The sequence below is a fragment of the Etheostoma cragini genome, chromosome 23 (genome assembly GCF_013103735.1).
Source record: "Etheostoma cragini isolate CJK2018 chromosome 23, CSU_Ecrag_1.0, whole genome shotgun sequence".
NCBI classification, from domain to species: domain Eukaryota; kingdom Metazoa; phylum Chordata; class Actinopteri; order Perciformes; family Percidae; genus Etheostoma; species Etheostoma cragini.
In genome coordinates this window covers 11,791,313-11,813,033 of record NC_048429.1, presented here as the reverse complement: position 1 = coordinate 11,813,033, position 21,721 = coordinate 11,791,313, and the positions used below count along the sequence as shown (strand labels likewise).

Below are 21,721 nucleotides of genomic sequence, written 5' to 3'. Positions count from 1 at the left end.
CATATGTTGTTCACGTGTCATTTTCTTTCTATGTGTTTTTAAAACTATGTATGAAAGTAGCAGTGACAGCAACAGAGCAAATATGATTGTGTGAAAGTGTGTATTTGTGAGACAGGAAGCAACCTGGGGCCCACTCTCAGCCGCAAAGTAGTAGATTAGTAGTGATTATGAGTCTGGAGCCTATACAGAATGGGTTATTGCAGTGTGTGTATACAAACTTGTGTGTAATTAAAACATATGAGTGCACCTTAATAGCCTACCACTGTGTGTGGAATGCGGCATGTATGAATATATTTCACACCATTAGTGTGACAATGTGAACTTCCCTTTCGGGGGGCCCACAGTGGGAACTCAACAAAAAGGCAACATAGTTTCAACTTTAGTGGCCTCTGTAAAGTCAGATAAATCCCTTGACATACTGTATGAACTGTGCAGATGTTTTTTGTACCTTTTTATTTTTTTTGTGTGTCTTTATCCAACTTTTCTTGTTGCTCCCAGAAAAGAGCCATAAGTGGCTGCAGCTAAAGATTAAAGAATCATAGTGTAAAACATGTTAGTGTTGATGGTATCATGAGCTCATGTAGAGCTTTAGGCTTCATTCTGGTGAGAATCAAGTGTCTCATGATGTAATGCAGGGTCATGGGTTCCCTTCAGGCTCCATCACAGAGATGCTGCAGCACAGAGACCCATTCTTCTGCAGCCTAATCCCATGTTTTGATCCAACTGCTATCCTCAAGCCTTGAAGCTGATTGGCCTCAAGCTTATGACCCGACATGAAAATGTTTGCTTTTTTTCATACCGGTGAATACCTATAGTATGTAATGTATAGGTGTGATGTGTAAAAGTGATCTCTCAGAGATTTTAATATGGTCCTCTTTTGTGATTGAAATGAAGTTTGAGTTGTTTTCCATGAATTACAAAGTGTAAAAATGACTAAACCTAGGTTGTAAACAGTTTACTTTTGGGGAAGTCCGCATCTCCATCGTGCCGCGCCATCTGGTGTTTTGTAAAAGCTACAGCTTGCTTCAATGATAATATCATAAAAAGTCACAAAATGTCAGCTGAGACTCTAATTATCAGCTCTAGCAGGCAACAGGCACTTATAGCTCTCTCTGCTGGTGATCAAGCAGGACTGCAGCTTTAAACTGGGAAACAGTGACACAGTGAGTATTCAGCCAGTTTCAAGGGCTTGTTCATGAAATCACCTGATAACATGTAAACATCGCCAAGTTTCAGGGCGGCCTCTAGCTCATCCAGTAAGAGCATTTTGTCCCGTGTTGGCTGAGTCCCGCAACAGCCCGGTTTCTAGTCTGAGTCTTCAGTCTTCTGAGTATCAACCCTCATCTCTCTCCTCTTTTCATGTTAGTCCACTTCCACTTTAATAATAAAGAGAAAAGCCCAAAAAATAATCTTAAAAAAAAAAAAGATAGCCAAGTTCCAAGTCAAATAATAAAAACAACCCCCCCACCCCCCAAATTGTTTAGTTGTGGGGGTGTGATGGATTGGGTGGTTTCTTTAGTTTTGTTTGGGTCCTGTCTTGTCTCCTCGTGTTTGTCTTAGTTTTCTCCCCGGTTTTGTGTGGTAGTCTGTCTTGTGTCCCCTTGTGAGTGTCGGCATGTTTGGTTTCCTGTTTTATTTTGAAAGTCTGGTTTCCGGTTCTGTCTCATCTTGCCGAGTTTTACTTTTGTCTGTCTGATTGTCTTGCCTCGGCCTAATGTGATTCACCTGATGTATCACCTGTTACTTGTTACCTCCTTACCTCTTTTATTAAACCTCTGTGTTCCCTTGTCTCTTGTAATATTGTTTGTGTTTCTTTGTGCCGTGCTGTTTGGCACCTTGTCAGGAGTTTTGCACGTTTTGTTCCCCGTACCTATTTTATCTCTGTCAGCTTTTCCCTGCCTTCGTTCCCTGTTTTTGCAGTGCTTTCCACCCTGGAATTTTTGGGGGATTTTGGAACTTTGTGTATCTGTTGTCCTGTTCCTGTGTTTTTTCGTTTACCAACCCTTGTGAAGCTTTGTCCTGCCTGCGGCCTTCTCTGCTTCTGGGACCGCACTACGCTCGGATCACAGAACGACCTGACGAGCATGGACCCAGCGGAGTTTGTTTTCAAGCAATATTGTAAATACAACTAAAATCACAATGTTTCATTGTTTTGTATTTTACAATAACTACATAAAATACTGTGAATGGAAGTGCGGTACCTTTACTGTAAAAATAATTCCAAGTAACTTGTTGCCAGTAAGTTACTGTCAATTTTACATTATGTTTGTTATAGTGCATTTGCACTCACCTATAGGATTGTTTGGAACACCATACCAATACTGTGTTTGACCCCCTTTTGCCTTCAGAACTGCCTTAATTCTATGTGGCATTGATTCAACAAGGTGCTGAAAGCCTTCTTTAGAAATGTTGGCCCATATTAATAGGATAGCATCTTGCAGTTGATGGAGATTTGTGGGAGGCACATCCAGGACACAAAGTTCCCGTTCCACCACATCCTAAAGATGCTCTATTGGGTTGAGATCTGGTGTCTGTGGGGGGCCATTTTTAGTACAGTGAACTCATTTTAATGTTCAAGAAACCAATTTGAAATGATTCGAGCTTTGTGACATGGTGCATAATGCTGCTGGAAGTAGCCATCAGAGGATGGCTACATGGTGTCCATAAAGGGATGGACATGGTCAGAAACAATGCTCCGGTAGGCCGTGGCAGTTAAACGATGTCCAGTTGGCACTAAGGGGCCTAAATTGTGCCAAGAAAACATCCCCCACACCATTACATCACCACCACCAGCCTGCAAAGTGGTAACAAGGCATGATGGATCCATGTTCTCATTCTGTTTACGCAAAATTCTGACTCTACCATCTGAATGTCTCAACCAAAATCGAGACTCATCAGACCAGGCAACATTTTTCCAGTCTTTAACTGTCCAATTTTGGTGAGCTCTTGCAAATTGTAGCCTCTCTTTCCTATTTGTAGTGGATGTGAGTGGAACCCGGTGGGGTATTCTGCCGTTGTAGCCCATCCGACTCAAGGTTGCGCGTGTTGTGGCTTCACAAATGCTTTGCTGCACACCTCGGTTGCAACGAGTGGTTAGTTCAGGCAAAGTTGCTCTTCTATCAACTTGAATCAGTCGGCCCATTCTCCTCTGACCTCTAGAATCAACAAGGCATTTTTGCCCACAGGACTGCCGCACACTGGATGGTTTTACCTTTTCACACCATTCTTTGTGAACCCTAGAAATGGTTGTGCGTGAAAATCCCAGTAACTGAGCAGATTGTGAAATACTCAGACCGGCCCTTCTGGCACCAACAACCATGATACGCTCAAAATTGCTTAAAACACCTTTCTTTCCCATTCTGACATTCAGTTTGGAGTTCAGGAGATTGTCTTAACCTGGACCACACCCCTAAATGCATTGAAGCAACTGCCATGTGATTGGTTGATTAAAAAATTGCACTAATGAGAAATTGAACAGGTGTTGCTAATAATCCTTCAGGTGAGTGTATATGATACATCAGCCATACATGATTCATGAGGATGGATGGCATTGGGCCAACTGCCCCACGCCCCACACCCCACTCCCCATCACCAAAAAGAAAAAGAGCTACAAACCGGTGTAAACAGCTGTTTCTACGTGCCTCCCACTGCTAATTATAAGCAATTATTGTGAATTCTCTGATTAATACACAAATAAAGCTTTGCTTTGTTTTAGTTTTAGCAGCTAACACCGAGCCATGTCTAGTGTACTCCAGGCTCTGTGGATTTTTGATGCGTTTGTGACTTTTTCTCTCCCCCTGACCTGAACGTCACCCTTTCTGTGTTCAGAGGACTGATTTACAAACGAAGCTCTGAATATAAGACATAATATCTACCACACATCACACATTCATGTAAAAACCATTCATCAAGTCTAAAATATGTCATAGCTTTATTTCTTCCCAATTGTCTGGCGACCCCCCCCCCCCCCCCCCCCCCCCCCCCCCAGTGATGATCTTGCGACCCCCTTGGGGGTCCTAACCCCCATGTTAAGAACCACTGGCTTAGAGCACATGTGCCTGAAAAGGACAGTGATAAAAGCAATAGGAACATTTAAAAAAAACTCATAAAGTAGCTCATTTGCATATGGATTCCATCAGAATGTTCCATGATTCTACAGCGACATCACAACAGGGCCATGTATAAAAAGGGGGTCCGGAACCAGTCAGACACACACTGATCCTCCTGAGAGACACAACTACCTGTTGGTTCTGCCACCTTTTGACACTTTTGTTAGCATTTTTCGGATACTCATGGCTATTTGTGAGTCGTTAAACGCCGTCGTGCAACGGTGTCAGAGGAAGACGAACACCAAGGAAGACAGTGATGTAAGTAACCTTTTTCTGAGGGATGATAGATAGTTAGAGAGATAAATACTGTTGTTGTTTTTTAAACCACTAACCTGCATTGGTCAAAACTAAAGTCAAAAAACCCTTTTCTAATCTATAGTTTACCACCTGAAAAATACTTCTATATCTGCAGCACATTGTTCAAATGCTAACACACTGTTTTCAAACACATTCAAAATGCATTGAAGCAAATGTGAAATTCTGTAATAACTTTATTGAAATATGTAGAAAATATTTGCAAAATATTTAGAAAAAAAAAATCATTCCAATAGCTGATTTCTGCTGAAAGAGAAGACATTAACCCTCGTGTCGTCTTCCCGTCACCCATTTTTCAACACTTTTGACTCCATGTTTGTCACTTTATTTGACGTTTAACACTGAGTAACACTAATTTATTAACTTTAGTTTTACAGTTATTTTTGCAATTTAGGTTCAATAAACCTCATAAGAAAATACACCTAATATTTGAGTTAGAAAAGCAGAAATTAGGGATTATTTACACTAAAATTAAAGGAATGTTTGTTGATGGATTATCACAGACTGGAATATTTCAACTTTTAATCAATACTATTTCAAAACCTCTTCAATTTGTTTTTTAAATGCTATAAAATTAAATAAGACGCCCCAAAATGAATGAAAGTAGAGATGTGTACTTGCCAAAGAGCTTTGTGTGGAATCAATCATGTTATTTGGGGTAATTAAAAAGAACATTATATGTGATATAGGAAAACGGGTGCATTTGTCCCGAGGACAACATGAGGGTTAAACTTGTGTCCAAAGGCAGGCGAGAGGGAGGACTAGAACCCCCCTCCAGTACTGTAAAGGATGAGTGATTATACTGAAGTCTACATGTTGATGGGGATGTTTTGTAATTACAGTATTGTCAAAGCTCAGGAACTTCAGGAATAATTGGTTTTTATTTCAACTTTGTATTTTTCACAAGTAGATGACCAGTGCACAGAATAAAGGATGATGTATGAAGTGTTTTGCTTGTTTGAGTGAGTTTTAGAGGTGAGATGAACTGTTTTGCCAAGATACATGTTGGTAATGCAGACTATGAGTTTAATTTCAAAAGTGGCTTTAGTTTTACTGATGTTTGTTACACTGTAACAAATTTAACGTAACATGTACAGTAACTTACTGGCAACAACTGGTAGCAAGTTACTGTGAATTATTTTTAAAGTAAAGGTACCATACTTCCATTTACAGTATTTATGTATTCATTGTAAAATACAAAACAATTATATGCATCATAAGATTAAACAAAGTAAAAATACAGTAGTTTACTTCACTACTTACAGTACTATAGTGGCTATATCGTGATTTTTTTTTACAGTAATGCGTTGAATACTGTGATTTCAACTGTAATACTTAGACTACTGTGAAGTTGTCATGTCAACAAGGTTGTAATGTAAACTTTACAGCATTCTACCTTTAAAAATCATAAACAGTAGTGTTACTGTGAAATCTTATCATGAAATCATTATTTACAGTGTAGCATCAGAAATAGCATACCCATTTCTAAGCTAATCAAATCATCAAAGTCCAAAAATTAAGAACACAAAAAACAACGAAAAATATTTTTTTTTACAGACACTAGAGAGCCACAAAGAAAAAGGTGGTTCCAGCCGTCAGTCCAGGATCCGGGACATCGAGATGGCTCAATATACTGACTTGGCTGCAGTCCTCCGACGTGCAGAGAGGCTGTGTGCGTCCCAGAAAGCCAGAAGCAACGCTGTTCTGGAGAGAATGGGACTCTCCATCCAGCAGGACACCCCCCACTCACCTCAGCCACCAGTGTCTCCCAGAAGGAGCCCAAGATGCTCTCTTCCAGGGAGAAAGATCCAGCCTATCGACAGGAGTTGGACGTCCATCACTAACCAGATGTTGCTAGAAGACGACCCTTTCTTGGAGAAGAAGCTGCATTTGGGCTCTAAGATTGCGACACTTGCCTTTAAAATCGCCACGCTGAGAGATGCAAACAGGAGCCCGAGCCCAGACTCACCCCTCAGCTCTGTGGACACCCCTACCCCCACTGAGCAGAGGGACATTTCACTCCTCCGGTCTTTCACACCTACTCCTCCTCCTAGAGCCGTCAGGAGCCCAAGCCCAGACTCCCCACTCAGCTCTGTGGACACACACACCCCCACTGAGCAGAGGGACATTACACTCCTCCAGTCTTTCACACCTACTCCTCCTCCTAGAGCCGTCAGGAGCCCAAGCCCAGACTCCCCCCTCAGCTCTTTGGACACACACACCCCAACTGAGCAGAGGGATATTACACTCCTCCAGTCTTTCACACCTACTCCTCCTCCTGGAGCCGTCAGGAGCCCGAGCCCAGACTCCTCCCTCAGTTCTGTGGACACCCACACCCCCACTGAGCTGAGGGACATTTCACTCCTCCGGTCTTTCACCCCAACTCCTCCTCCAAAAGCCGTCAGGAGACCGTCTCGCATCCCAGTGATGAAGCGGGGTGGAGCAGGTATGTTAATACTGTGAAGTGATGACTTCCTTCATGGTAACTTGAACAGAAATATGTAAAGATTGTGATTATAGTAAACATTGACATCTGAGTAATCATAGGGTGACAAAACGTCCTCTTTTGCCCGGAACTGTCCACTTTTTACTTACTGTCCAAGGCGTCTGGGGGGGGAGGGGTTGCGCACAACACTACAGTATTGTGTGACGTAATTCCATTATATATATAAATATATATATATATATATATATATATATATATATATATATATATATATATATATATATATATATATATATATATATATTTTATTACATATATATTATGCTAGCACAGTTATTTCAGTGTCTAATAAAGGTGCTGGAGATCTCAAAGCTCACATGGACACCGAAAAACCTTATCTTATTACATTGAAATGGTTTTAAGAGATATTTAGTTGAAGCTGGTTTTTGGAGCTCACTCAGAATAGGTCATATACATTGTCTTATATTTATTCATTTGAAAAGAGTTATTTTTTTGTTACGGGTAGTTACATATTTTATTTTACTACGTAAGTTATTTTTACGGCATTGAGGCATAATAAAGCATGTTCATTAACCTCTGAGAAGCCTGTCTGAACTTGTGTCTCGAGGCTGGCCAAGTGTCCTCTTTTTGGAAATCAAAATATGGTCACCCTAAGTAATCATAATTATTTTGCGGTTAATTTGAACAGGCAAGAAGGAAGCTAATAGAAAGCTCCAGTCTGCCAGGAATACATCTGAAGACATAGGGGAGACCGTTGAGATGATCCAGCCCACCCAGCGTCCTTCACGGGTTAGGGTTAGTAACCAATCAGCAGCCCCCAGAAGGACCATGGCGTTGGCACCCAAGGCTCCAGCACCACCATCCAAACCTGCCCCGCCCATCAAAAAAGGACCTCGCCGTGGGACAAAACTCCGCGCACAGGCTGTCGCAGCTCAAGAAGACCTCCAGCCCTTCAACAACCCTGCAGAGAAACTGTCCCTTTCCTTCCGACAGCTGTCCTCAGACGACTGGTAGGACATCAACATTACAGAAGTTTTAGTGTTGTCTGTCTACTCAGATTTGACAGAGAATAACCAGTGTCCAATCACAGGGAGAAGAAACTGGACGGACTGAAGTTGGTTCGAACTTTGGCACAACACCATCCGGCATTACTGCAGACCAAACTGCATGAAGTCTGCCTGGTCCTCGCAGAAGAGGTATGGAGACATGTTCCTTTTTTTTTCAGTTCCCTTCTTCTCCATCAACCTGTACTGTGTGTGCAGGAGTATTGATTCATGTTTACTACAGAATAGAATATAATAGAATTGAAAGTCCACCCCCTAATATATATATATAATACCTAAAAAGACACTGGGATTCTGTGCAACTTCATTACAATGCAATAATTCATATTTAACCGTCTAACTTCATTACAGTGCAAAATTTCTTTATTATTTAATTACTGTGCAATATTTAATACTCAGGACTTTTGATACACCAATAACTATTTTATTTGCATAACGTGTACACAAACCCTTTTATCTTTCTTACTATCTTATATGTATATATGTATGTATGTATGTATGTATATAGCTGCTCTCAGGTCCTGAGCACCAGGTTCCCCTCCTTTTTTTCTATTTTTCTTTTACTTCTTCTGCACTACTTACATTTCATACATTTTATATTTTTATATTTCGTGTTGACACTGTAAAGGTTTTGCTTCAATCTCGTTGCACAGGTACTGCACTTGTGGATCATGACAATAAAGGCTTTCTATTCTATTCTATTTTCTTCTCTTCTCTTCTATCTAGGTGAATAACTTGCGCTCCGGTGTGGCCTGTGCTGCAATGGCCACCGTAGCAAAGCTCCATGTTCACCTGGGGATGGCCATGGACACTGAGGCAGAGTGGATAGGCCCCGCCCTGCTGCTGAAGTTCGCCCAGACAACCACCGCCTTTATTCTGGATCAGGCTAACCTAGCCCTGGATGCGCTGGTGGAGGGCTGCAGCCCTGGGAGAATACTGACCGCTCTCCTCAACACAGGGCTGAGGTAAGAGAAGAGGATTTCATCAAAATCTAGTAGGACAAGTATCACTAAAATTTCCTTCGGGATGAACAAAGTGTCTATCTATCTATCTATCCATCTATCCATCAACAGCATTTGAAGTAAAGGAAATGAAACAGTCTACATTTCCCTGTTTTTAGATAGATAGATAGATAGATAGATAGATAGATAGATAGATAGATAGATAGATAGATAGATAGATAGTTGGATAGATTTTTATTCATCCCAATAAAATGGGAAATTATAGTGTTACAACAGCCAAATCAGTCACACAGCACAGAATATAAATATAAATGAAATAGGAAATAATAATAGGAAAAAATACAAAAATGTGCAACTGCTTTTTCCTTGCGTTGTCTTCCCGTCAAAGTCAATACTTTTGTTGACGCTTTCCTTACGTTTTTGTCCCTTTTTGAAACATTTTTGAAACATTTTTTTAATTCTTGTCACTTTTTTGACGTTTACAATTGGGTAATTAAAAAGAACATCATATGTGATATAGGAAAACGGGTCAATTTGGAGGGTTAATAGTATGGTAAATATGTAGATGAACCTACTTTGCAGGTTGCATTGGTGCAGTATTGTTGTGTCTCGGTCTTATCAGCACCCATTTATGAAGTACAAAAAGTTTTATCGTCCTTCCTTTTGTCCTTCTTCAGGCACCGTAGTGCTGCAGTGAGGGGGTGCACAGCACAGCACCTCCAACAGCTGGCAGATATCATGGGTGGGAATCAGATCTTTGCAGCAGGGAAGTTCTTCGCTGAGCGTTTCCTTACTGCCGTCAGTAAGATGGCGGTGGACGCTGCACCAGAAGTCAGGTGGGTTACCATGGTTGCATGGCAATATGGTTTGTGTTTCTTGTTCACTGTGCTGCCTCTACACCAAATGGATAGATTAGATTAGATAGATAATTCATCCCACCATGGGGAAATTTCCTTGTTACAGCAGCAGTTTTTTCTACAGTGAAAAAACAACAGACAAACAACAGACAATGTGCAAAAAGTACTGAATGAATGTAAAGTGGCATTTTATAAAAGATATTGTTTAGTAAAGTTAGGTGGCGACAGTAAATAGCAGAAACATTGCAATGTAAGTGAATAAGTGACGTGAAATTAAATAGAATAATACAATGTTAATAATATCTGTGAAATCTAGAGTTATTTTGCATTACAATCTTGTCAACATGACAAAATCACAGTAGTCTAAGTATTACAGTTGAAATCACAGTGGTCAAAGCACTACTTTAAAAGAAAGTCACAATATAGCCATCATAGTACTGTAAATAGTAAAGTAAACTACTGTATTTTTACTTTTTTATCTTATGTTGTGTTTAATTGTTTTGTATTTTATAATGAATACATAAAATACTGTAAACGGAAGTACGGTAGAATTCACAGTAACTTGCTGCCAATTGTTGCCAGTAATTTTATGTTAAATTTGTTACAGTGTAGCAAAAGAAAGTCACCATAGTATTGATGAAATTAAGTCTTACCATAGTAAAAATAAGTACTCGGAGTGGAGAAATATAAATACAGATGATAAAACTATACTTTGAGCCGTGGTGAGTAGTTGAAACAGGAAGAGAAACTACAACATTAGTAGGTGGTGCAGGTGTTGTAAAGTGTGACAGCGGCCGGGATGAACCACCTGCTAAATGAGAAATGGATTTCTGTACAGGCACCACGGACAGATGATGCTTCAGGGCCTCGCTGACCAGAAGGAGTTCCTGGTTATGTGGGAAAAGATCATCCCAGCCAAAGACAGAAGTCCCTTGCAGAAGATGTTGAAGAAACTTCGGTAGTAGAAACGGAGGCGGAGGAGAGACCGGAGGACATCTGGAGACCGTCTTTTTTTAGGCTAGGTATGGAGGTGCAGGGGTTAGCTCTGTTACCTCCCAGGTAGAAGGTTTGTAGTAAGAACCTGACAACCAGCTGGGCCTTTCTGGGTGGGTGTTCTCCCAGTGCCAATGTGGCAGTGGGCCCACATTTGCAGATTAGGGTAATTGGAGACTCTAAATCAGAGGATCTTGATCTTTTTTTTCTGACCAGTACAAATCAAGAGAAAATGGAAAAGATTAAGTGCATTTCAGATCATGTTAAAAAGGTCTTAAAATATACATTAACATGAACAATAATAATAATCCTATCCATCCAACCATCTCCATCCATCCAGCCCAGTTTAATATGTTACTTAATTTGATACAAGATTTGGAGTAGGGTGACCCTGCTCCATCTCTTTACAGCCAAGAGGTCCTTGGTTTTAAACAACGTTGGAGACCCCTGGTCTACGGTACATAGGCCTTTCTGTGACAGACTGGCAACTTCAGAATGTACCCTAGACAAGTCCTCAGTCTATCACAGGGCTTAAAGTTAACAGGGATAAACCAACAGTAATAATAATTTTAATAAATATACTATGTATTTAATAGCACTTAAAGTATTTTAACATTTGTTCCCGTCTGTTCATGTCATTAGTTAACCCTCGTGTTGTTTTGCCGACAAAATTGAAAATCAACACTTTTGTTGATGCTTTTCATCAATGTTTTTAACTTTTTCTTACGTTTTTGTCTCTTTTTCAACATTTTTGACTCTTTTTTTCAACGTTTGTCACTTTTTTTGATCTTTTCTACACTACGTAACACTAACTTATTAACTTTAGTTTTACAGTTATTTTGGGAATTTATGGTCAACAAACCTCATTTATAGGAAATGTTACCTATTGTTTGAGTTAGAAAAGCAGAAATTAGGAATTATTTAGACTAAAATTTAAGGAATGTATGTTAATGGATAATCACAGACTGGAATATGTCAACTTTTACTCAATACTTTCTTAAAACCACTTCACTTTTGTTCTTCAAATGCTATAAAATTGAATAAGACACCTCAAAATTAATGAAAGTAGAGATTTGTACTTGCCAAAGAGCGTTGTGTGGAATCAATCATGTCATTTTGGGTAAAAAGAACATTGATATAGGAAAACGGGTCAATTTGACCCGAGGACAACATGACGGTTAACTGTCTTAAATGGTGTTTAACAGACTGCACATTCAAGCAGCTGTCAATTTTCTGTTGGGGGGGGGAAGCAGGGTGTCATGACTTTGTGTTGCCGGTGTTTTGTGTTGGTCTAACCAATATCTGTTTCTTCCGAGTCTCCTGAACCCATCACAGCTGATTCTCCACTAAACACACCTGCTGTCGTCTGCAGTCTGCACACCTGGTCCTGATCTCCACCTCTGCTCCATCTAAGCTACGACCTGACATCCGTTCCCTGCTGGATCCTAAGTGTAATCAGAACATTAAGCTCTTGTCTCTAGCCTCTTGTTGTTTTCTGAAAGTCTGTTGCTGTTTTTCTTGTTTCGCCTGCTGCTAACCTGCCTCCTGTTCTTTTTCTGCAGTTTCATCTGGATGGGAAATCATTCCTGCTTAGCCGTCAACTAGATGCCCGGACCGGCACTATCCTCCTACCCTGGTCTGCTTCTGGATTCCTGTTTTGATGAATCGTGACACGGGGGTGCTTTACGCGTTTCTTTTACATTCTTACTGTCTTTGACTAAAAAAGATCTCAGAAGATTGTTCTGAGTATCTGTGCAAATGGAATATAATAGAATGCTCTGTTCACAATGGGGAAAAGAGCAGGAGAAACGTGGGAGGGAAACGTGAAGCATGGATGATGCATGACAGATGCAAGTATATAGATTATTTCTCATAGCAACACAAACTCTTGGGTCTTATTTTTTTGTACTTTTTCCAAAAAATGTCTTCAGATCAGGTCTAGAATAAGCTACTTACTAACTTAATAATTTGAATTATACACAGGTTAAGTTTGGCTTTTTTGACTCAGGAACCTGTTGCTTTAGTTTTTAGAATTTGTTGAATAATATAACATTATGTTATTGTGTATGAACCTGTCGTTCTACAACTAAAGGGGAAAACTGGACCAGAAACCAAAGACTAGACCAAAAACTGGGCCAAGAACAGCTCTCCAGCTTGCTGTGTCTTGCCGTTTCTAACATGTCCACCTTTTAAAGACACTTAGGTTTAGTTAAACCCTCTCTTTGTCCTCGGGTCAAATTGACCCGTTTATCTATATCAGTGTTCTTTTTACCCAAAACAACATGGTTGACTCCACACAACGCTCTTTGGCAAGTACAGATCTCTACTTTCATTGATTTTGAGGTGTCTTATTCAATTTTACAGCATTTGTAGAAAAGAATTGAAGTGGTTTTTAATTAGTACTGAGTAACAGTTGACATGTTTATTAACATAGTTATTCTAGGCCGGAGCTGAAGACATTTTTGGACAAACTACAAAAACAAATAAGACCCAAGTTGCTGTAAAAAATATATACTTGCATCTGTCATGCATCATTCATGCTTCCCTCTCCAGCTCTCATCCCATTGTGACAAGAACAGTCTATTATGTTCCATCTGCACAGACACTCAGAGCAATCTTCTGAGATCATTTTTAGTGAAAGACAGTAAGAATGTCCTCTAGACGTGGGGGTGTGATGGTTTGGGTGGTTTCTTTTTTTTTGTTGGGTTCCTGTTTTGTCTCCTTGTTTGTCTTAGTTTCCAACCCGATTTTCTGTGGTAGTCTGTCTTGTGTCCCCTTGTGAGCGTCGGTATGTTCTGTTTTATGTTGAAAGTCTGGTTTCCGGTTCTGTCTCGTCTTTGCCGAGTTTAACTTTTGTCTGTCTGATTGTCTTGCCTTGCCCTAATGTGATTCATCTGATGTATCACCTGTTCCTTGTTACCTCGTTACCTCTTGTATTTAACCTCTGTGTTCCCTTTGTCTCTTGTTAGATTGTTCGTGTTTCTTCGTGCCGTGCTGTTTTTTTGTCTTGTCAGGAGTTTTCCGTGTTGTTCCTGTTTTATCCCTGTGAGTTTTTCCCTGCCACGTTCCCTGTTTTTGCGTTGCTTCACCCCCTGGACCTTTTTTTTGGACTTTTTGTTGCTGTTGTCAGTTCCTGTGTTTTTTGTTCCTTTGTTGTTTTTGTCTATAAAGCCTTGTGAAGCTCTGTGCTGCCTGCTGCCCTCTCTGCTTTTGGGTCCTACGCTTGCATCATAGGAGGTTTTACTGAACAGCAGTGTGATAATTCAGTGGGTTGGATCTATGGGAGGGTCCCATGTTGACCGTGTCAAACAGCGAGCTCTGTTAAGATGTCTGTCAGGAAAAACTCAGGCACACCCTCTAAATAATCAAAACACAATATGTTCTGTATGTGCAGCCTCTCCCTTGGCATTGTAGTTAGAGCTTAAAAGAGCATACTTTTGCATTGTAGCTCTATACAGCAGGAACATCCTACTAGATTTTAGTCTCTAGTATGGGTCAATTTGATAAACTTTAAATCCTACATTCCCCGGAATGCTGCTTAAAGGTCCCATGAAATGTTGCTCTTTGGAGGCTTTTATATAGACCTTAGTGGTCCCCTAATACCATATCTGAAGTCTCTTTCCCAAAATTCAGCCTTGTTGCAGAATAACAGTCACTAGAGCCAGTCCCACAATGAGCTTTCCTAACGATTTGCAATTTTGGAGTCTGTAGCTATTGAGGATGGGAGGGGGGGCAAGGTGGAGGCTGGGGGTGTGGCCTTGACCGTCAGCCACTTTGCACGTTTGAAAGCCATGATGTCTCTCTCTCATGGCTGGGCCAAATTCTCGGGGCGGGCAAAGCAGAGAAAGGTGAGGCAACCTTGTCCTTTACGACTTCATAAGGGCCAAGATTCCACATCGGCCCATCTGAGCTTTCATTTTCTCAAAGGCAGAGCAGGATACCCAGGGATCGGGTTGACACCTATCGCCATTTTTAGCCCCTGGGGGACCATTGGCTGGCTGGGGAGACGCATATTAACATTAAAAAATAAAATTAAGTGACATTTTTATTCCATGGGATATTGTCAGCTTGTTAGAACCTCCCTGCTTGTTTAACGCTCACGTCTTTCAAACTTCAAACCCCCGAGTTTGCAATGCAGCATTTCTTTTGATAAATTGTGATGTCAAGCCCAAGGCGAGAAAGCCCTGATGACATCACCGTGACTTAATGAGGGGGTCATTTTCTTGCACCTGTCAAACATCCTCCAGACACACAGACGACAGCATCCAACTCCTCTTCACAGATTGGGTAGTACTCTCCATGACTCGTTTCATAAATATGCAGCTTTTTAAATGTTCCCCAGATGAAAGAACAACTATTTATTGAAACTGAAACTTACTGTCAAGAAATTGACAATGCATTAAATGTATTGATGGCCAAAAATTACAGTCTGTACTACTTCATCAAAGAAAACTAAACTAGAGAAACTCAACAATTTACAAACTCATCTTAAAGAAGTGAAGAGGGCGCACAAAAACACATTATACCATGATAAAGAGTTGGGAATGAAAGATTTGCAAAATGAGATTGTAGCTGTACATTAAATACAGAAAGAATTGTATTCCTGAATCCTAGATATTATGAAGCCAGAGTTGTTAGCATGTAACCTAAGGAAACAACAGGCAGACAGTAAATAAAACACAAATCTAGAATAACATCACAAATTGGAGAAGATACAACAGAGCTCTGCAATGTTAAATGGGATTATTTTCTGCGTTATGAGTATGTTTACTTTTGATAATTCCTCATTATACAGTGTATTCTGTAGTGTGAAGTACGTTTCAGAATTAAGGACTTTTACTTGTTTACATTGTTGTCTTGGTACTTTATTCAAGTAAAGGATGTGAGTTCTCACAGTATTTCACTGATGTACCAGTGTGTAACTGTTTTCGCCACCGTCAACTTGTACTTGTTACTTTGCCAAAGAAAAACCATGATAATCATACATTTCTGGGCTGAATTTTCATGTTCCACCATATATCCCAGTACACTAACATCTTTCCAACAGTTACTGTTTCCATCCGTCCTGATCTAACAGCCAGTTGGCCTGAGGCAGTGATAAAAAGAAAACATGTGCCACTGATTTCCTGTGCTGGTATTGACCAGCTGAACAGCTGAGCGCTGATAGTAATGACGTTAATGTCGATGTTAATGTCCGTGAGCGCTCCACCCTCTATCCCTACCACTCTTCACAAAACTGTACTTGACTGTTTGGTTTGTTTGTGTTAACTCTGTTGCTATAATGTCCACTGGCACGCACACTTCTCATCCCCAGGTTATGTCACATTCCAGGGAACATGTCGGGACAGAGTGCATACCTTAAACCAAGCAGGAAAGAAAATGAAATGCTCTCTCTTTTCATTCAGCACAGGAATGACTGCCATGTTTCCACTTCAGTTGCAGGATGACATGATTCCTAGAAAATTCTGCCACTCCCTAAAGAAAAAAGAGCTTGTGTTTTCCTACCTATTAGTTATGTTATGCTGAGATTCAGGATGAACAATATTTTTGAACAGTATTAAAAAACAATGTTTTTTAGCCAGCAGTGCTGAACACACAAGCTGGCAAATGTCTGATCACATCTGCTGTTATATTTCCTGCCTCTCACTGTCTTTTCTCATTTATTCGCCATCTTTCCATTACATCTCTCTCTCTCTCAATCTGTGTCACTGTATGTCAATTAACCATCATGGCAGTAACATGTGGAATTTTCATTGCCTCGCCCCAGGGGCCTGTGCCTGTGTATCCACCTGCTGTTTTTTTCCTAACCCATGCCCTCTCTCTCTTTCTCTCACACACTCATTCCCTCCCTGTGGCATTATTCTGAGCCAGCCCGCCACTGGCTGACTCAGAATGCAATGGTTTATTGTTTGTCATTCAGCCAGCTGTACTGCATGGGGCAGCAGTCATAGCTGTCAGTGACTGATCTCCTCTCCATGGCCTGTCGCCCCCCCGACTCTGGCTCCTACACCGTGGTCATCATCCCATTCAGGACCAGCCTCTGCAGCCTGGACGCCTTTCGCTTCTTCCTATGGGTGAGGAGGGAGGTTGTGTGTGTGTGTTTTGAAAAGAAAGTGTTTTTGATTCTAATCGGTTACATCTTGTCGAGTCTTTGTTGTGTGTGTGTGTGTGAATTGAAGGGTGGTTCTCCTGAGTTAGTGATTCTTATCAGCTGCCGTGAGTACGCACATGTGTTTTGTTTTCAGCACAGTATTTTCTGAACAATAGGCAAAACAACTGTGGTAGACTATCGGGACCTGTTGTCGTGAAAGTTTACACGAACTGTAATTTTCTGTCAAAAGAAATACTCAGGGTTAACTTTACTTACCTTTACTAGATGGTGTCCATTCTTGTATCTTGTTTTTTAATTTGAAATGATACTAAAAGAGAAACAAAAATCAAGTTTCTTTATGTTTAGGCTCAATTTAGTCATGTATACCATATACAGTAGCTATACATATGGTGACATTTTCTGAAATGTGGGGGGGCAGAATTAAGAAACTTCTAAATACAGTAGAGTCCAGCACAAAAACACCACCACCAATAAACATATAAACATATAATTGAATACACACCTCACATTATACACCTCTATGACTGTCAGAAAAACAAAAGAACCGAAGATTAAAGACATCATACTGTAAAAGTAGACTTTGGATTGGATTGCATTACAATGTGCAGGTGTACCTAATAAAGTGGACACTTTGTGTATTTAGATATATGATTCTGTAATAAAGTTATATAAAATGTGTGTAGAATATCTATACATTGACATAGACACAAGTGTTAGACATCACACTAAAAACCCAAGCAAGTTTTTGCTTGTAAAGTAATCAAATTAGAATATAATGGGGTAAAAATGCCTGTAATCGTGAACAGTTCTATTAATTTAAACACAATGGGAACTTGCTTTCTTTTCACACTGGACATTTGACTGAAATGCTTGTGGAGTTGCTCTGTTTTCAGTCAGTTTTGCTCCATGACTGAGTGTAATTTTGGAAGTAGCATGACTGCAGTCATCTCAGTGACACATTCCCACATGTCAAGTCTGCTCCTCACAGCTTCCTGTTAAAGGCTCAATATAATCAGTTTTCCACTTACTGTATACCTATTTTTATAAGAAGAGTTGTCAAACAAAAACGAGTGAAATTAATATGGCAGACATGCACAATCAAACCCAGCGAAAATGAATCATTCACTAGTGATACAATAGCGTTATGTCCTCCATCTCATATTGCCTACAAACCTGCCTTAAAATGTGACATCATGATACCAAAGATGGATCACCCACCAACATACGTTATATTATGATTCCCCTGCTTGTTGTAGCACTGTTAGCTCTGTGTGAGCGTGTTTAAAGTGCATGTAATCCAACTATGTTTGGACAATAGAACTAAAGGCTTCCTACTAAAGGCTCTGTAGATTGGCTCTGCTGATATAAACAAAGCCTTGGGGTCTCTGGAAGACAACAGGCAGCACTGTGCCAATCACGCTGCTCTTTACATCAGGCCGCAGGCCGGGGTTTTTGGTCAGCCCCATGCCCGTGCCATCAAAATACACACACACAAGTCAATATCCACGATATTCAACTTCGGGGATTGCTTCGGTGCCTCCTAAAATTCCGCCGGATGTCCCTCTTTTTGGCCGGATGTCTGTTACCTTCTGCTTTCTTTGTGTTGGAATTTTAAACTGGATTAATGAGGACTGTGGTTAACTGCTCCTCAGATCTCTGCAAAGGTAAATCCAGACGGCTAGCTAGACTATCTGTCCAATCTGAGTTTCCTGTTATACAACTAAAACAACCTACACGTTAAATCAAAACAAGTTACTTCTCGTGGCTATTTTGCACCGACACAATGGCTCCGTCCGGCACAGAGAAATGCCAATAAACCAGGGCACGTTTTTTACCCATTCAGGAAAACAATGTGGGCTAGCCGGACCCTCCTCCGCAGCGCTGTGAAGGAATGTCTGGCAATGCGCACACACACACACACACACACACACACATACACACACAAAATCAGCTACATTAGCATTTGTGGGCACTTTTCTGCTTTATTGGAAAGTAGACAGTGGAAGTGTGACAGGAAATGAAGGGGCATGACATGAAGCATAGGTCAGCAGCTGATCTCAACCCAGGGTGTGATTACATGGTCAGCATTTTATTAGTACACAAAGGTATCAATGCATTTATTGTTTTTATTTATTTACCACCTCAGGTTAAGCGTCTGAGGGATCTGGAGAAGGAGAAGGACGCACTGTGCTCCGGTCTGGAGATCCTGGAGAAGGCCCGTCTCTGGTACCTGCAGCGGCTGAAGGAGAACAGAGTCAGACAGGACAACACCGAGCGTAACGGTGGGGTCGTCTCCTGCCAAGAAGGTGCAGCAGAGGTGTGAGGCAGGGGTTGGGTTTAGGGCCTCATTGTCTTTACTGACTATAATTCAGTGTGCTGCCACTTATTGGGTCTCTATACACCTGTATATCTGCAGGCTTGGTCCTGCCTCCTAAGGTCTCGTATCCAGCGAGTGAATGGCTCTCTGGGCTCAGTGATGAGTGAGCCCAGTGTCTGCAGCGGCAGCCCCTCTCTGCCTGACGCTGTGGCAGACAGCAACCTCCGCTGGCACAACACGGTACTGACAAAGGTAAGGATCCAGAATTGTTGGCTCATTTCTCGTGAAGTAAATTAATTTGCTGTAAGCCTTAAAATTCGTCAAACACAACTTTTTTTAACTCCTATTTTTTTCTTTCTCGTGACACATTTGTCAAATCAGTGTTATTTCCCCCTTTAATTGTTCTTTTCAAACAGCGGATGCCTTTGGTTCAATTTTCCATAATTCTTGATTGATTAGTCTGTTTGCATCTATGTGAAATGGTTATATTTTCCTCCTTTGACAGGAGGTGAGTGACAAGAATCGTCAGATCTTCAAGTTGGAATTGGACAAAGACGCTCTCGTTGAACAGCTCAATGAACTGCAGGCCCATTGATTGCATTTACACACACAAGCTCTAGTGAAAACTCACATTTAACTTTTTTGTCACACAGGTGCTAACTTTGAACTCCTTGTAAATATGTATTTAAATGAATAAATTACAGTAAAAGATGCGTCAATAAGCTTCAGTGTTATTTTCAATGCAAACCAGTTTTGTTGAATAACTTGACTGACATGTTAATATTGCTGTAATGAGTCAGTAACTGACTTTATTATAGCCGTCAGCTGTCAGTATGTATAGCTGTCAGTATGCACCAAATAACCAATAATGAGACACCATTAACCACACAAGCTGCTCACGTAGTAGGAATTTAAAGTTGATCCTACAATGATGATAATACTCATCTTGTTTCCTCTCAATGTAACAATTACATCCATATTGGGATTTATTATATTAGCACACGGCTAAGATGGACAAAATACCAGAAACTCCTTCCAATAAAGGAGAATATGCACGGTGAAAATTATTGAAGTATTGTAGTTAGGAACAATGTTGAGGTATTTGTACTTTACTAGAGTTTTTTTTAATTTTATTCTACTTTATTTACACTATATCTTCTTATAAGGCTCAAACTATTTCAAAGTTCCACCTTCACCAACTACAACATTAGAGTACTGTATGGTAATGCATCAACAACAATGATTCAATAATACAATTCTCTGCTGGGGACCCTTCTGCACAATAAGTACTTTTATTTTTGGTACTTTAAGTACGTTGTGTTATCAAAAGTTCTGCACTTTACTTAAGTAGTAGTTTACTGTGTTTTTTACCCCCAACAAATGCAATCCAAACAGCATTTTGGAACACTTGAATCAACATCCCACAGGTGAAATCACTAATGTATGGTAAAATACCAAATTGGTGACATTGATACAGTAAATGTGCTTCTACAGTGACATTTCCAACGCAGCGAAGAGACTTTGCGAGAGAGAGAGAGAGAGTTTTGAGCTGATGTGCATCAATGTTGTTTCTGCAGTGTAAAGGATACAACCCAGCATCTTGTGTTACTCCCAGTTTTTCCGTTTCCGTCTCTTAATGTGGGCCCTCTGTCTCGACATGTCGCAGCAACCTTTCCCGGTGGTCCCGCACTGATCTTAACTTCAACTGATAAACTTTATCTATCCAAGTCATTGTGCAACGTTTGCAGACCTTTTCTCTCATGCACTGCACACAACATTAGCAGACTTAATATAGAACTCTGATCCGTCTGACACCCATGTGCTCTTTGATCATATTATTTGAGCTTTTCTTTCTCCGTTTCAACAAACAAAACTCTACTCCAGCCTAATCAATCATTCTACATTTTCCTTTTGACTTGGGCCTTTTCTCATGCTTTCATGGTTCACAGAATCCTGCTGTGTGTATGCTGATCCCCACAAGTTGAAAGTTGGAAATATTTGGTGTGTGTTAAGTGTTCAGAGGCCAATGCTGGCCCAGTGGAGGATATGTTGTTGTCTAAAAATGAATGATGCAGGAGGAAATGAATTGAAATGATCCAGACAATTCCCCAAAATTAAAAAAAAAAAGAAATTCTGTCTGCTGTATTAATGAATCATCTGTGCATTAGCAACAACCTTTCCAGTAAAATAAAGCATTGCCTGCAGGGAATCTATGCTGGAATCAGATTAGAATCATCCCGTGCGCATCAGGAGAGAAAACATCCATTATGGCAGATTCTTTCATTTAAGTAGCTTCATGCTCTTTATCTTCACAGTGCCACTGAACCATCAAGCCCAGGGTACCAGCACTTGGCTAATTATTGGGTCTGATTCACAACTGCACAGCCAAACAGCTTTTGTTATGGGTATGTCACCCCTTTGTGGCTGTCAATGCCATTCTTCCATACCAGCACGGATCACTTAAACTGCACTCTGCAGGTTGCACCAAAGCCCTTTTACTTGTATACAATATCCTGTTTATTCCC

At 40.5% G+C, this 21,721-nt stretch overlaps 2 protein-coding genes across 2 annotated transcripts; both read left to right on the top strand.

Annotated features, from left to right (window-relative positions):
• Window positions 1–7,603: 7,603 nt before the first annotated feature.
• Window positions 7,604–9,853, top strand: LOC117938914 (TOG array regulator of axonemal microtubules protein 1-like). The gene is made up of 4 exons (XM_034863891.1): window positions 7,604–7,901; window positions 7,982–8,087; window positions 8,682–8,920; window positions 9,595–9,853. Exons 1-4 carry the CDS (start codon window positions 7,651–7,653, stop codon window positions 9,836–9,838), a joined length of 840 nt encoding a protein of 279 aa, XP_034719782.1. The 5' UTR covers window positions 7,604–7,650; the 3' UTR covers window positions 9,839–9,853.
• A 6,622-nt stretch (window positions 9,854–16,475) lies between these two features.
• Window positions 16,476–19,915, top strand: sapcd1 (suppressor APC domain containing 1). The gene is made up of 4 exons (XM_034864022.1): window positions 16,476–16,841; window positions 19,026–19,196; window positions 19,296–19,448; window positions 19,702–19,915. The coding sequence occupies exons 1-4, from the start codon at window positions 16,743–16,745 to the stop codon at window positions 19,789–19,791; spliced, it is 513 nt and encodes a 170-aa protein (XP_034719913.1). The 5' UTR covers window positions 16,476–16,742; the 3' UTR covers window positions 19,792–19,915.
• Window positions 19,916–21,721: the final 1,806 nt, after the last annotated feature.